A 17442-nucleotide genomic window follows, 5' to 3' on the forward strand; every position below is an offset into this window, starting at 1 on the left:
CCAATTTTGTATTTGAAATCCATTTGAATTGTGATCTTTTGATTCCAAAAGTTGTAATAAGTGTTTAGTAACATTATTCAACTAATGGTGAGGACCAAATTGGTCTAGGGTCAAAATTTATAAAAATGCGATAGAGCATATGTGAGGGTTTTTAGGGTTTTTCATTTATTTGATTTTCCTTCTCTTTTTGATTTATTTGGTGTGTGATCTTCTCATGATCACTTTAGGGTTTTAGGGTTTAGCGTATACACATAATAACAATCATCATGGCATATCAAGCAAATGCACAAGTCCTATGCATGGCACTATATGCAATTTAAAAAGTTTTTGTTGGTTTGAAATTTCTCTCTCTGGAATTCTTCTAACTTTCTTTTATTGAAATTTGGGATGTTACAAAAAGAGAGCATCAAGAAGCAAATTCAAAACACATTTAAGTCTAACATGCTTCCTATGCATAGGAATCTTGTAAATAAACAATTTCATGAAGAGCAAAGTAACAAGCATAGGAAGATCGAACAAGTGTAGCTTCAAAAATTTCAGCACATAGAGAGGTGTTTTAGTAATATGAAAATTTCTACAACCATATTTTCCTCTCTCATAATAACTTTCAGTAGCATCATGAGCAAACTCAACAATATAACTATCACATAAAGCATTCTTATCATGAGTCTCATGCATAAAATTATTACTCTCCACATAAGCATAATCAATTTTATTAGTTATAGTGGGAGCAAATTCAACAAAGTAGCTATCATTATTATTCTCATCATCAAATATAGGAGGTATATTGTAATCATAATCAAATTTATCCTCCATAACAGGCGGCACCAAAAGACCGCTATCATTATAATCATCATAAATAGGAGGCAAAGTATCATCAAAGTAAATTTTCTCCTCAATGCTTGGGGGACTAAAAAGATCATGCTCATCAAAACCAGCTTCCCCAAGCTTAGAATTTTCCATAGCATTAGCAACAATAGTGTTCAAAGCATTCATATTAATAACATTCCCATTAGCATGCATATAAAGTTCCATGGGTTTTTTAATTCTCTCTTCAAACACATCATGTCCTAATTCAAGATAAAGTTCATAAAGATCTCTCATATTTTTGTTGTTTTCCATTATGCCTAACTAGTGTAAACAAGAAACAAAAAGATGCAATTGCAGGATCTAAAGGAAATAGCTTCGAGTACTTACAACGATGCCGGAAAATAGCTTAGTAGCCGAGATCCGGAGTGTGAGTACCTTTTACCTTTCCTCCCCGGCAACGGCGCCAGAAAAGTGCTTGATGTCTACTCACGCTTCTTTTCCTGTAGACAGTGTTGGGCCTCCAAGAGTAGAGGTTTGTAGAACAGCAGCAAGTTTTCCCTTGTGTCCCCAATACACCTAATAGGTGCACTAGTTCGGCCAAGGTTTATCGAACTCAGGGAGGAAGAGGTCAAAGATATCCCTCTCATGCAACCCTGCAACCACAAAGCAAGAAGTCTCTTGTGTCCCCAACACACCTAATAGGTGCACTAGTTCGGCGAAGAGATAGTGAAATACAGGTGGTATGAATAAATATGAGCAGTAGTAACGGCACTAGAAAATAGCTTGATGCTACAACTGGCGTGTGGTTGATGGTGGTAATATTGCAGGCAGTAGAGATGCAGTAAAACAGTAAACAAGCAGTGATAGCGATGTTGGGAACAAGGCCTAGGGATCATACTTTCACTAGTGGGCTCTCTCAACATTGATCACATAACAGAATAAATAGATAAATGCTAGACTCTACACTCTCTTGTTGGATGATGAACACCACTAACTGTGTAGGATTACACGAACCCTCAATGCCGGAGTTAACAAGCTCCACAATATTCGATATTCATGTTTAAATAACCTTAGAGTGCACGACAGATCAACATAACTAAACCAAGTACTAACATAGCATGCACACTGTCACCATCACACTATGAAGGAGGAATAGATCACATCAATACTATCATAGCAATAGTTAACTTCATAATCTACAAGAGATCACAATCATAACCTACGCCAAGTACTACACGATGCACACACTATCACCTTTACACCGTGCAGGAGGAATAGACTACTTTAATAACATCACTAGAGTAGCACACAGATAAATTGTGATACAAAACACATTGCAATCATAAAGGGATATAAATAAGCACTTCACTATGCCATTCATAACAGTGAATAAGTATTCTGTGAAATATAGCCTAAGAGACCCACACGGTGCACACACTGTCACCTTTACACACGTGGGACAAGGAGTCTCCGGAGATCACATAAGTAAAATCCACTTGACTAGCATAATGACATCTAGATTACAAGCATCATCATATGAATCTCAATCATGTAAGGCAGCTCATGAGATTATTGTATTGAAGTACATAGGGAGAGAGATTAACCACATAGCTACCGGTACAACCCTTAGCCTCGATGGAGAACTACTCCCTCCTCATGGGAGACAGCAGCGGTGATGAAGATGGCGGTGGTGTCGATGGAGGAGCCTTCCGGGGGCACTTCCCCGTCCCGGCGGCGTGCCGGAACAGAGACTCCTGTCCCCCAGATCTTGGCTTCGCGATGGTGGCGGCTCTGGAAGGTTTCTCGTACCGTGGCTTTTCTGTATCGAAGACTTAGGTCAGGGACCTTTAAATAGGCGAAGAGGCGGAGTCGGAGGGCTGACGAGGCGACGACACAATAGGGGGGCGCGGCCCACCCCCTGGCCGCGCCGGCCTACCATCTGGGGCCCACAGGGCCCTCCTCTGGTGGCTCTCGGGTGTTCTGGAAGCTTCGTGGGATTTTAAGATCTTGGGCGTTGATTTCGTCCAATTCCGAGAATATTTCCTTACTAGGATTTCTGAAACCAAAAACAGCAGAAAACAGGAACTGGCACTTCGGCATCTCGTCAATAGGTCAGTTCCGGAAAACGCATAAAAACATCATAAAGTGTGAACAAAACATGTAGGTATTGTCATAAAACAAGCATGGAACATAAGAAATTATCGATACGTCGGAGACGTATCAGGGCTCGCTTCGGCCGGAACGGCGCCGTCAACAAAACCGTCACCAGGGTGTTGGTACTGGAGAGGATCAAACCTCTGGTCGCGCCCTGGTCAGGGGTGAGCGATCGATTACCCCCACTCATGAAAATTGTGCTATCTCTGATGAGGATGATGAATTTCTGGGCACTGGACATAATTCACCTTCATATCGCTCCAATTATAGTCCTAGACTGCCTAAATCTGATTTCCCTAATTTCGATGGTGACAATCCAAAGTGGTGGAAAAAAAGTTGCGAAAAATACTTCAAACTTTACCATGTGCAAACTCATTTGTGGGTAGATTTTGCCACCATGCACTTTAGAGGCAATGTAGCATTATGGTTACAAACGTATGAGGCTTTACATAGTGTTGCTACGTGGCCAGAGTTGTGTGTAGGTGTTTTTGCTAAATTCAATAGAGATAAGTATGCCAAGATCATGGACATTTTCTTTGCTCACAAACAAACCAGCACAGTAGATGAGTATGCACATAAATTTGAGGAGTTGATGCATAAAATCCTGATTTATAACCACTCATATGATGAAACCTTCTTTGTAAGACGCTTTTTAGCTGGACTTAAGCCAAAAATTAGAAAAGCAATCAAGTTACACAGTCCGGGAACAGTTGACCTGGCTTTCTCTATGGCACAAACGCAGGAAGCTCTATTGGTGGAAGACACAATTATTCCAGTCAACAAGTATGCTCAACGTGATGCTTTGAGAGTAAAGTTCAAGCAACATGGCCAATTGCCTGGATTTCTGGGCATACCTCCTGAGGAAAAGAAGACAGAGGAGAAAGCTGCATCAATCTCTCGTTTTGATTCTCTGAGAGCACAACGTAGAGCCAAAGGAGAGTGCTTCAAATGCGGAGAAAAGTTCTCCCCAGGTCACAAATGTCCTTCCCAGGTGCAGTTACATGTCCTTGAAGAAATCTTGGAAGCATTGCATATCTCATATATTGTTGAGAGTGAGTATGCCAGTGGTTCCTCTGAGTCTGATACCTCTGAGACAGAGCATGTTATGAAATTATCTGTTCAGGCACTTTCTGGCACTACAAGTCGTCGCAGCATGAGATTGCAGGGCCAAGTGGGAAAGTACACAGCTCTCATCTTAATTGACTCAGGTAGTTCTAGCAACTTCATCAGCAAGCATTTAGCTAACCGTTTGCAATTGCCTACAATAAAAATGGCGATGTCCAAAGTAAGTGTGGCCGGTGGAGGAACAATTGAATGTTCAGAGTACTTACCTGCAATTACCTGGTTCACTCAAGGCCACCAGTTCACCACTGACCAGAAGATTTTGCCACTCAACTCCTATGATATCATCTTAGGCATGGACTGGCTAGAAAACCAGAACAATGGAAAGATGTGGGTTAACTGGAAAAAGAAGACAATGCGCTTCAAGCATGAAGGCAATAGAATTACACTCAGAGGTGTGCAGACCAGCCTGGAGTCATGCACTGCTATATCTGCTACAACATTGCAAGGACTAATACAAAGTGGAGAAGTTTGCTAGCTACTGGAGTTGCGACCAATTGAAGAAAAGACTGAACCTGCTGCTACAATTGAAATACCAGCAGCAGTACAACAACTCATCCAACAATACAACACCCTTTTCCAAGAACCTACATCTCTACCACCACACAGAAAGTATGATCATCAAATCCCATTACTTCCAGGGGCAACACCAGTCAATGTCAAACCATATAGGTATGCCCCTCATCAGAAGACACAAATAGAGAAACAAGTGCAAGAGATGCTAAAGAAGGGATTGATCCAAGAGAGCACAAGTCCCTTTGCCTCTCCAGTGTTATTGGTGAGAAAGAAGGATGGGTCCTGGCGTTTTTGTGTTGATTACAGAGGACTCAATGGGTTGACAATAAAGAACAAGTACCCCATGCCTATAGTGGATGAACTGCTTGATGAATTAGCAGGCTCTCAATGGTTCACTAAAATCGATCTCAGAGTTGGATATCATCAGATCCGACTAGTGCCAGCAGATGAGCATAAGACAGCATTCAAAACTCACCTTGGCCTCTATGAATTCAAAGTCATGCCATTTGTCTTGACAAATGCCCCTGCAACTTTTCAGTCGGCTATGAACTCAATTTTTTGCCACTCTCATGCGCAAGTGTGTCCTGGTTTTTATGGATGATATCCTCATATACAGTCCAAGCCTGTCAGATCATGTCAATCACCTGCAGCAGGTTTTCTCAATTCTCCAACAACACCACTTGTCGATCAAGCAAAGTAAATGCTCGTTTGCCCAGCAGAAACTAGAATATCTGGGGCACATCATCAGTAATCACGGGGTTGCTACAGATCCCAGTAAAGTCCAAGCTGTTCAGCACTGGCCTACACCAACCAAGACCAAACAAGTGCGGGGGTTCCTTGGACTCACGGGGTACTATAGGAAGTTTATCAAGGACTATAGCTTGATCAGTCGCACACTCTCAGACCTGCTAAAAAAAGACACACTCTTTCATTGGACACACACTCATCAAGCAGCCTTCGATCATTTGAAGAAACTGATGCTTGAAGCTCCAGTTCTTGCATTACCAGACTTCCAATTGCCATTCACCGTTGAGACAGATGCTTGCAAGCGAGGAGTGGGTGCCGTTCTGATGCAAAAAGGCCACCCTATCGCCTATCTCAGCAAGTCCCTGGGTCCAGTGGCACAGGCAATGTCCACCTACGAGAAAGAATGTCTCGCCATTCTCTTAGCAGTAGAGAGATGGCGCTCATACCTCCACCATGCACCATTCACTATCATCACAGACCACAAGAGCTTGGTCCACCTGTCAGACCAAAAACTCACTAGTGAGATGCAGCATAAGGCGTTCATCAAGCTCATGGGCCTGCAGTACAAGTTAGTCTATCGCAAAGGGAAGGAGAATTCAGTAGCAGACGCACTGCCGCAGCTTCCCTCTAACAATGAGCTCTATGCTATATCCCTGTGCTGCCCAAAATGGCTTGAGTCCATAACTGATGGTTATGCAGCAGACGAGAAGGCCAAAGCATTGCTTCAAGAAGTCAGTATTTCCAGCCCAAACAAAAATGGCTATTCTCTGAATCATGGATTGATACGTTACAAAGACAGACTATGGCTTGGGAATAACACAGAAGCCCACAAAGCGATCTTGCTATCCTTGCATGATAGCGGTGTTGGGGGTCATTCAGGGTTCTTGGCAACATATCAACGCATCAAAGAATTGTTCACCTGGCCAAAAATGAAAGAACATGTCAGGCAATATGTGCAACAATGCACCACCTGCCAACAAGCCAAATCAGAGAATGTGCGCATTCCGGGATTGCTTAGCCCTTTGCCAATTCCAACTGAAGCTTGGAGCATAGTCAGTATGGACTTCATTGATGGATTGCCCAGATCTGGGAAGTATGATTGCATTTTGGTAATCATTGACAAATACACGAAATATGGGCACTTCCTACCTCTGTCTCACCCATTCAGCTCTGACAGTTGCCCAAAAGTATGTTGACAATGTCTATAGGCTGCATGGCTTGCCAAGTGTGGTTATCTCAGACAGGGACCCTCTGTTTACCAGTAAGTTGTGGCAGTAACTTTTTCGCTTGTCGGACACCAAGATGAACATGAGTTCTGCACATCACCCACAAACTGACAGCCAAACGGAGAAATTGAACCAGTGTCTTGAAACGTATCTCCGTTGTGCTGTGCATGCATCCCCAAAACAATGGGCTCAGTGGTTACCTCTTGCCGAATATTGGTATAACACAAATTACCACTCAGCTCTTGGAAAGACACCATTTGAGGTCTTGTATGGATACAAACCAAGACACTTGGGCATCAACAACTTGCAATCGTCCACTTCACCTGAACTAGCAGGATGGCTGCAACAGCGCCAGGAAACTGCTGTTCTGCTTCAACAACACTTGTTGCGGGCTCAACAGCGCATGAAACATCAGGAAGATAAACAAAGGTCCGAGCGAGAATTTGCTGTAGGAGATATGGTCTACATGAAGCTGCAACCTTATGCACAGACCTCTGTTGCCAAGCGTTCTAATCACAAGCTTTCGTTTAAGTATTTTGGTCCTTACGAAGTACTGGCACGAATTGGCAAGGTAGCGTATAAGTTGAAGCTCCCAGAAAACAGTCAGATTCACCCCGTCTTGCACGTTTCCCAATTGAAGAAAATGGTTCCATCTGATCAGGTGCACACTACTGATCTCTCGTTCCATTTCCTGACTGATGAACTTTCTCTAGTTCAACCTGCACTTGTCCAGCAACGGCGTGCCATGAAGCGTGGGCGAGGTCACATTGATCAAGTGCTCGTCTCCTGGACGGGACTACCCGCGACTCTCTGTACATGGGAATCAGAAGTTGTGCTGTGTTGCCGCTTCCCTGGAGCACCTGCTTGGGGGCAAGCAGTCTTTCAAGACGGGGGAATGCTACGACACTGGGCCCACGCAGGCATCGTCGAAGAGATATTCGACGGGCGATGGAGCGCAAGGCGCAGCCCAAGGGGAGGACGGCCCAGCCCACCAGCGACGAAGCTGCAGAACACCTTATCTCTGCCTGACGCAGTGGAGGAAAGAGGCATTGGCGAATATTGTACGAGTTAAACTCGCTCTTTCTCTGTACTCCTCTCCTCCCCTTCTCCAAGCCAATCTCTCACCGGATGTATTGGAGATTCGAGACTATGATCCCGCTGCCTGTGCGTGACGCGAGGACAGAGATCTAGTACCTAGCATTGAGCCTGTTTTACCCCTCGCGCTGGAGAATGTTGGCGTTATCATCGACAACTACGACGTACGATTTGCTCGCCGTGCGTTCATAACGCCTTCCGCTGAACAGCAATATCATGTGCATACTGCAGACGGACATCGATACAGGAAACAACAGTTAGTTCTTTGATCAATCATTAATCACAAGAAGACAACAAAATAGCAATCTCCCGATCAATATTTTGCATGTAGGCATGCCGCATGCAGTCACCAATGGTGAATGCGAAACGATCAACAAAGATCGATTCTCCGTCTCCAGCAACTGCCGTCCGTCATGCAGCGCTCGTTCGTGAAACTTGGTTGTCTATTTCTCTGTTGAAGAACAAAGTGCTGATAACGTGTTGTAGTATAGATTGAAGAGATACAAGAAATGGAGCAAATGATTCTCTTGTTTCATTGCAATGTGAAAATCCCACTTATATATAAGGGGTGTGTTGGGGAGACACCTCTTCCCTAACAGACACTTCTTGGGAGGCATCCCTCCCAATACAATTGATCACATGTTTATTTCTCAACAGTTTTCTCTGTGTTTGCTCGATCGGGTAGGAAACGCTTCACTCACTGGCTCTGGGCGTTCGCTCGGTTAATGTGGGCTTTTTTCCGTGGTGTTCTCGTGCTGGGCTCGCTTGCATCGAAGTGGACCAGTTTTGTTCTGTACTGTGTACGGCAGGAAACGCAGGAACAAAAGCAGCGATACAACATAAACCAGCCAAACCGTCCGTACGTCCTCCTATTTGTCCCACATCGCTGCCTTATAAGCAGTCTTGCCAATTTATATAGGAAAATTCCGTGAATTTTGACAAGCCGCCTGGGAAAAAAGATGTATCACCATGGATCAGGAAGGAATTAACTTGTCGGGTAGCCAGCGGCTGTGGTGATCATGGGACCGCACATACCAGAAACTAGATGATTCCCGCGCGTTGCTGCGGTAAATAGTAGCAAAATATTTAATGTTTAGGACACATAAGAGTAATAGAAAAAATGTGACTAATCAAATTTCTCGTAAATATGATTAGAAATGATACCATCGTGGCATACTAAAGTGAAGTATTTAAAATATGAACCACACCATGAAATATGATTTTTGGAACTATCAGTGGTTTATTTTTCTTGACCCTACGGGGAATAACATAAAAGTAGAACCTGTGCATATACCAAACAGATCAATTGGTAGGGAAAATGGTATGAGGCTGTGCACAAAACCATTGATTAACTTCCAGTCACCTTCGTTTTACTGCATTTTAACTGATAACATCTTTTATTCTTCTTCTTCTTCGCATATTACCCAGTAATCTGCAAAGGGAAAACATCGGCTATGATTAGGGGAAATACTACAATACTCCATATAGCAGTGTGTTATTTATCATGCATGCTCTTGAGAAAATAACATGTTGTCATTTTGGCCAATAGCTAGTAAGTTGGCATCCGTCAAAAGGCTAATGAATTTATTTTTCTAATCACATGACATAAATTACCACGTAGTGCTTTTATACATGACTGTTCGCTCATTACCGAAGAACATATTCCAATTTGAAGAGGATAAAACTAAGGCGCAGAAATGCAAATGGAGTAATTGATCTTGTCTCACCTTGATTCTAGCGCGTAGTGCAGATCACCGTTGGATGGATCATGGGTTCATATTCCCCTCGATTTTCCACCTTCCTTTATCTCCCTGCTTTGATCTTGAGCTGTGGCAACCTATCTAACATACACGGATTTGGATGAAAAGATGGATCAAGAAACCATGTTATGTAGATATTAATCTAACACTTAGGGGTTTGGATAAAGTAGAAGAAAATAGAAGCAGCAAAAAATGGAAAAAATATGTACCGAATATAGTACTACAGAAGGAAGAAATATGCAATAGACCTGTACCAGTAATAGGGGTGACCTTAAAGGAGCACTTGATGCCGGCTAGGAGTCGCCACTTTCATACGTCCAGACTGAGGTGGGCTTCTGTCGTTCTTGTGCTGGTATGTGAAAGAGAGCGTGGCAGAGAGGACTTAAATTTAGGAAGAGTTGAGTGTGGCATGCAGAGTGGGGGTTATGAAGACGGAGGACCATGGCTCCGACGGCGCGCAGGCGAGGCGTCCATGGCTGGTAGTGTCTCTCTTGGATGTTGGTGTACTGCAAATCCATAAAGAACAAAATCGGATGACAGAATAAGAGAATAAATTAGATCGCATATTCAACACCTTAGCAAAATTGAGCTAAGCAAGCAGATCGCATATACAACATCCGATCCAAAGTTAGCGCGGAGCTTGAAATATATAAGGAGCAAGAGGAAAACATATGATACGCACACCCATATTGGAGGAGGATGCGAGCAAAGTCAAGGTGGAGCTCGGAGTTTAAATAGTTGGAAAATATGCGGAAGCTCTTCATATGCCTCGATATGTTTCCAAGAATAAAAGCTAGCCACAGTAAAAGGAAATGGTTCCAAGTTTTTCTCCTCTACAGTCGTCTCAGCACCCACTGAAGCAGCTCCAACAGCAGATCTCTAGCCAGAGATATCTTCGTTGCCTTACAAGCCGATATGCCGCTTAGGCCACGTTTGTCTGCAACCATATTTATAGGAGCTTGAGGAAGAGCTTCATGGTTGAATAACAATTAAACATGGTACTAACAAAAAACACGTATCTATTCCCAAAAAATAGTTAGGGCTAAACTCCTAAGTACGTGCATACTAGGACCTTAAGGCTTACATGCATTTGCATCTCTAGCTAGCATCATACACCAGATAAATATAACCACCGGTGGTATATTTGCATTAATTTCAGAAAAGTGCATTTCGGTAGAGGGTAACCTAACAAAATTTGCCAAAGCAAGGCAAAGCATGGCACACAAACGCCAAAAAACGTTTGCAAGAAACTATTAACAGACCTAGTACTCGTGAAACTGCTGATGAAAAACCCTAAGCTTTATTTTCAAATGGCTGAAAGATGCACTTTATTCTTAGATCCTTTTTTCGTGGATAAGATCCTATTAATACTGCACTCAACACTAAGCCATATATTCTGAATTTCTGTGTACAAATGTGAGATAAAATGCTCCCTAGATAAATGAAATGTCTAGAATTCCAAATAACAGAAGAAAACTGCATATCAAGCAGAACATCTTACAAGTGCCTTCTTTGTATGGATAAGTTCTTGAAGGTCCATTCTGCGCCAGCTCCCAGCCAAAGATGACAACTGGTCCACCTTATCATACAACCCAAGGAGACCACCAGTATGAACAAAGAGGACCTTTCGACCTTCCCACTTGGTTGGATTGTTGGCCATGTCTTTCAGCATACGATATGCCGCCTTCCCGCTGTAGAAAACAAAAGCATGCACACCCTCATTAAGCAGGATAAATATTAAATCTCTTCCTGAACTTATGGGAAGGGTCTTAGTATTAACTTGACAGAAAAGAATATATTATACTCCCTCCGGTTCAAAATAATTGCCTCAAAATGGATGTATCTACACATTAAAACATGTCTAGATACATCCATTTTTGGGCAATAATTATTAGCCGGAGGGAGTACTTTTTTGCTCGAATGGAAGGACTAGCATACAGGATATGAGATACAATGCCACGCATAAAAAAATTATTGTACCTGTAGACTGGATCAAGAACAATGCCTGTTGCTGCAGCTATATCCTTTACAAATTTAAGCTCCTCAGCTGTGTTCATGGCATACCCTAAGCCCTTAGCCTGTCAAGCAAAATATTCACAAAATCGACTAACATAAATAGGATGGATTCATTAATTATAGTTTCATGACAGAAGTGATAATGCGAAATGAATAAACTAGCCACAGAAAAAACATGGTTCTTAGCTTGTATTTCTAGGATGGTGACCTCTATTTTATTCTTCCAAATGGTTGTAGCCCAAGGATCTTAGCTTGTATATTTCTAAGATTTTAGTGGATCAAATATTCACAGTGAGTCTAAGGACAACGGTACTATCAAGAGGGGAACATGCGAAAGAACTAGAGATGAACTCCTTTTCAAAATCCTCAAACAGTATAAGTTTACAACATACTCACATCTTCAATCCTGACTATATCATGGGAATTCAAACCAGATTGAAGTCCATCAATCAGACCTTGAACATTGTCATAGAAGTAGCCAGGGTTATAACAAACAGAGAATCCATGGACCTATCGTTCAAGTGGATGATTAGTATGGAAACATCAGCATGATAAGAAAATAGCTAAAGAAAGCTTATACTTTCGTCTTTAAGGTACTCAAATGTGATCCTAAAGCAAGACCTGCGACGGTTCCACCACTGCACAAAGTACAATCATGAATTCATAAAGTGACAATATAATAACTTCCATGATGTAGGCATGAAACAATTGAAAAGATGTAAACAAAATTACCCATATAATGTAAAAAATAGCAGGGGTCACTGAAATACCTGCCGCATGCAACAACAATGTCATCAAACTGAACATTGCCAGATAACTTAATTTGCTGCTCAATCTCCCTTACTGCTTCAATATAGCCCCTGTAACAGCAATACACCCATACTTACACATGTAAGGATTTCTGAGGCGTTCTTGAACTCCATCTATTTCTTAAATGAAGCTTGCATAATGAAAACTTCAGTGCCTTCTCGACACAATGTAAACAGACCGCTAATATTTTCTACAACCTCGTACGCATATTGAACACAACAAGTCACTATTTATGCAACTGGTTAGCCATTGTATGAGATCCTACCCAGACACTATTGCTTAGATGAGTAGAAGAGACCAAGTCCACTTCAAAGAGATCAATAATAACTATTTTTTCAATGGGGTATATCATGAACCTTGTCTCACAACAGGATAATTATTGTACAAAGATATAACAAGATGGCATGGATACTGGGAATTAGATAGACATAGGTTAGGTAATCCTAACCTATACCCTTAAAAGAACATTGGGCAGATAATAAAAACGGTTCTTGTTTTTCTCGAACATAAAGACACATGGTACTTTTATATAGTGGATGCTTAGATCCTTAACCTTTAACCTTTCCTAACACAATAAGAGCTCCTAGTGTATGATACTCCTACAATCCTAGACTTTCTAATACAGTATGAAGTAATCCCAGGCGCAAATCTTATCCCAACACATGATGCAATGTATCAATGTCCACAACATGCTAAGACAAACATCAATCCTTGAGGAAACCTCAAACTATGCTATAAGCAGCATGTAAGAGAACAAAATCATAGTTTTAGCAGCTATCATCACATATAAGATCGTACCAATTTCCTAATGAGTTGGATCCACCACCAGAAATCACATATGGCTTCCGTCCTCCTTCCAAAAGCCTCTTTTTTAGCAAGTCAGTTAAAGCCTATAGCAAATAAATACATGTTGTGATTCGCAAACTTTCTTGAGCGATACAAGAGGTAAGCATAACAAATAATGCTAGTTATAAGAAAAACTAATCAGTCAGGCTATGAAAGGGCACAAACACAAAGCATTGTACTACATGTATCCAAAGAATAGACAGTAACATCAAGACTTTCAAAGGACATGAAAATGACACTAAGTATTATGATCTTAAAGAAACAAAAATTTGCTATTTGATGTGATTATCTTCCAACAAATAAAAAGGGGATTTTATCAAGCATTAATGATGAGTAAGACTCATGTATGGACAAGGATTTGGCAACATCATCACACATATATAACTATGAAAAGTACAAACACCAACAACATAACACACATCATGGAGAAGAGCATACCACGCTCCCAATTTTACTAAATTCTCCTTTTGAGACAAGGTCAATGTGCGCTCCCAACAATCTCTCGACAAGCAGATTACCAACCAAACCAGGATCTTCATCCACAAGAAGCTAGAAACATTTCACCACAACCAAGTTAAAAAATGCATTTCCACAGAACACTCGATCAATTTCACCTCGCAAGCACATAACTTACCTTGGAGGTAACTAGTATCACATAGCAATCAAGATTAACATACTTGGCAGCCACGGCAGTCGCTCGGCAATGGTTGCTCTGGATACCACCAACAGTGATAACGCAATCAGCACCCTGCGCGACGGCATCTGCCATCAGAAATTCAAGCTTCCGAACTTTGTTGCCGCTCAGTTCCATGCCAGCGAGATCATCCCGCTACAGTCTCGCAAAAAATCCACATAAGAATCGAAATGCAAATAGTACTAATGAACTAGCCATGAAGTATCTCAAATTTTGGAAATTGAACATAGTGGTTCTTGTGTTTCACCTTGATCCATACTTCTGTGTCTTTCGGCAAATTGGGGAGGTTCCACTTGTGAATCGGAGTTGGAAACTGTTTTGATTAAGAGAAAAGAAATACATTACACTAATGCTTTGTTTGGATGTAGATATTTAGGCGTTGGTATTAACTTGGGGTGTGAATACCAAAACCAAGGAGAAATGGAAATGGCCTCAACGCTAAGGATCATGTTTGTATTTGTATAAAATTGGTTCTTGGAATCAACCAATTCCAAACCGTGTTTGGACATGTAAACTGTGGTATTGCAATTTTTAAAGAGCTTGAACATTATCCAATGTGTTGTACACATACGAATTCATATTGGTACTATATTGGAATGTTCTTTTCCACTTTGCTCACATAGAAAGACATGAAAATATTATGAAATGGACTGCTAATGCAAACTACATATCAGAATTCATAACGGAGATTACAAGTTCCACAATGAAATGTAACAGAAGCCTAATCTCCAGAGGACGGTGTTTTTCTTTTTTATTTCAAAATTCTTCTGTATCCCTGCTGAGCGTGGAGTTCCTAATTGTCATGAGAAGCACAAAGTTACTAGTTGTAACTTGTGCAAAAAAACACAGTTAATCATCTGCCCAAGGCGAACGACAGCCGTTGTGCTCCTCACTGTCCCCATGCTCGCGGGGGTCAGGCTCGCCAGCCAGCTGCCTGCCAGGGACACCGTCATGCCCAACCACCTGACAACGGCCATAGAGGCAATGGAGAGCAGCAGCAGGGGTCTCAGTCAAGCATGTTGGAGAAGAAATCCGCGGCCACCGGCCAGCACCACGCCCATGCACAGTCACCACGCCACTGCCGCATGTCATTGTCATCCCTCCGCCAAACTCGCAGCTCAACAGCAGTCAAAGGGTTAGGTTAGCGCCTCGTCAGGCTCGTGGACGGCGGCGGGCACCCACAACCTCCAAATGGCTCCTGGTCCCGGCCCCGCTCGGTTCCTACTGGAACAGATCCTCCACCGTGCGGACTAGCGGCGACGGCCGATGCCGCCCTAGGGTTGCAGCCTACGGTGCGTCGGCGCCCACGAGAGCGACCTCCCATGGTGCGGCTTCCCGCGACACGGCCGCCTTAGGCGGTGGTAGAGGAAGCTCACCGCCGGCACGCGACACGCCACAACGTCACTCTCATCTCTTCTCCTCCCGCAGTTCCACACCTATCCTTCAACTTTTCTGTTCCGGTACACTTTGCGGGAGGGGGTGATTCCACTTGAATACGGAGGGTCAGGGCTCGGTATTGCTCAAGGGCTACCGTGTGGGGGGTGGGGGGCAGCCAATTCCAAGACCACCAAAATGGCTGAATTGGAGCAACCTGAATACCGATTCACAATTCCAAGGCTGAATACCAATCACAATTCCAAAGCTGAATACCAACATGCAAACACAGCTTAAGCATTCTACGTTCTCTTCACCTTAAATTACTTCAAATCTGCATACTAATCAGTCCAAGTATGGAGCCAATGATAGAGATAGAGAAACTTACTTGGCCGAGGGTGAAGTTGTGGGACGGGACGAGTGATAGGTCTGAGGCCCAAGACGGCGGCGTATAGGGCTTCTTAGAAAGGAAGCCGCCGATTTGGGTTGCGGTAGAAGACACTGCAAATGTCACGCTGTTGGCAGCGGTCGAGGTCCTGCGGCGGATCGTGACGTGGGGGGAGAACAATTGGAGAATGGAAGTATTGGGGACCATTGCTCTAGAAGATTGTTTCCCCAGCCAACCGAGCAGCTGCCAGTTAAGGATTTCCTGAACAATGCATGCTAGTAAGGCAACCTAAGCTTATTTAGATGAAAAGTAGAGAAACAAAATTAAAACACATATGAGCATGTTATTAACTAAATGTCCTTTAGCCTTGTCAAGAACATATAACTAATTTTCAACATGGAGATACATAAACCTATAGCTACAACGTATGTTAATTGTGATCTCATGATTGAAACTTTGAACGTTGATGTTAGTAGGGCATGATACACAAGCAGAAAGATATATAGAACATGTCTGGTTCAACAACGTAAACGTAATCGAGTGGCACTGGTTATGCAAACGGTACTTGGGGGGAACAAAGCAAATTTCACCAGGTCATTAATCGCTAATATCAACAGTGCGAATTTGGCTACAATTCTACAATTTATTAATGGAAGAATTCGGGAGATCTCAAATCTCTAGGAGGCATACAAACAATAACCCACAATAGCATAAAGATCACATGGATCTGGCAGCTTAGATCTGTTCGGAGAACTAACCACGCTTCGTACCAGTCAAGAAGGGAAGGACACGGGAACCGACCAAGTCGACTTCTGCACCGCGGGTGGGAAGAAGGCAATGGATTGAATCGCTCGTGCCTTTGGGGGAAACAGGAAATCGGGGCAGTTGAGGCGGGGGGGGGGGGGGGGGGGGGCGAGATGCATAGCTTGTGGCGGCGCGGTGCGAGACGAAGATATCGTGGGAAGAAGGGGATGTGTGAGAGAGAGACGGCGTCACGGCGGGGAGGATGGAGGATATGCAGCGGAATCGGATTTGAATAGAGTACCGCGGGTATGCTAAGAGCATCTCCACTCGTCTCCCGACGAAGGCCCCGAACACGTTTCTTCCATCCGGAAGACGAAATTCGGTCCAGTCACGCTCCCGGTTCCTCGTTTAAATTCATCCGGCGATCCCACGCCATCCCCGGCCCCTCGGAGAGCTCTCGGGGACTCCGGACGTAACAAAAGCGCGCGAAACGGCGAGGAAACTTCCCGTGCGTCTGGTGGCCCCAATTTGTCGGCGAGAGACACCGATCGTCGTCATCATCGCATCGTCTTCCGCGCGCTGTAAAAGCCTGCCGCCGTTCAGCATTCGCCGGCCGCGTAGCTTCCACGCGGCGAGTTAATGTCGTCGCATCGTCTTCCGCACACGCATCTGCTTCCGCGCACGCATCTGCTTCCGCGCACGCATCGTCTTCCACGCGGCATTAATCGTCGGCGCCCGCCGCGCCCGCCGCACCTATTTAAAGCCGCTTCGCTCGCCGCGACGCCCCTGCTCCACTCTTCCTCCATTCTCCCTCCACTCACCCTCCACCTCCACATCCAACAATGGCGTTCTACGACGACGACGACGCATCCAACAACGGGTTCCCCCGCCGATCTCTCCACACGTGGGAGGGGCACCTCCTCCACCAGGCGGGGTACCCCTGCCCGCCGGACACGAGGCCCCCCGGCGGCGGGTGGCGGCTAAGCGCTGGTGGCGTGTCAATCCCGCCGCCGCCCCAGGGCCACGCCCTCGACGTCGCCATCGAGGAGGCGCGGATGGAGATGACGGAGGAAGAACGCGTCGACCCGCGCCACCACCCCGAGAACTACACTCGGTGGAATTCGTTCTTCCTACGGCGGT

General features: G+C 43.9%; 1 protein-coding gene across 3 annotated transcripts; it reads right to left on the reverse strand.

Moving 5' to 3' along the window:
* Positions 1 to 9964: 9964 nt before the first annotated feature.
* Positions 9965 to 16620, reverse strand: LOC127293044 (D-cysteine desulfhydrase 1, mitochondrial-like). 3 transcript variants are annotated; one of them, XM_051322596.2, is made up of 12 exons: positions 16360 to 16620; positions 15559 to 15819; positions 14044 to 14109; positions 13737 to 13931; positions 13541 to 13651; positions 13055 to 13146; positions 12217 to 12306; positions 12027 to 12084; positions 11843 to 11956; positions 11411 to 11508; positions 10932 to 11121; positions 9965 to 10367 (listed from the first exon to the last, which is right to left on the reverse strand). In XM_051322596.2, the coding sequence occupies exons 2-12, from the start codon at positions 15763 to 15765 to the stop codon at positions 10353 to 10355; spliced, it is 1236 nt and encodes a 411-aa protein (XP_051178556.1). In that variant the 5' UTR covers positions 15766 to 15819; positions 16360 to 16620; the 3' UTR covers positions 9965 to 10352. The 3 variants fall into 3 exon arrangements, with proteins under 3 accessions (XP_051178556.1, XP_051178555.1, XP_051178554.1); XM_051322595.2 differs by having other exon boundaries at positions 16329 to 16620; XM_051322594.2 differs by having other exon boundaries at positions 16317 to 16620.
* Positions 16621 to 17442: the final 822 nt, after the last annotated feature.

Source organism: Lolium perenne, chromosome 4 (genome assembly GCF_019359855.2).
Source record: "Lolium perenne isolate Kyuss_39 chromosome 4, Kyuss_2.0, whole genome shotgun sequence".
In the NCBI taxonomy this organism is placed as follows: Eukaryota; Viridiplantae; Streptophyta; class Magnoliopsida; order Poales; family Poaceae; genus Lolium; species Lolium perenne.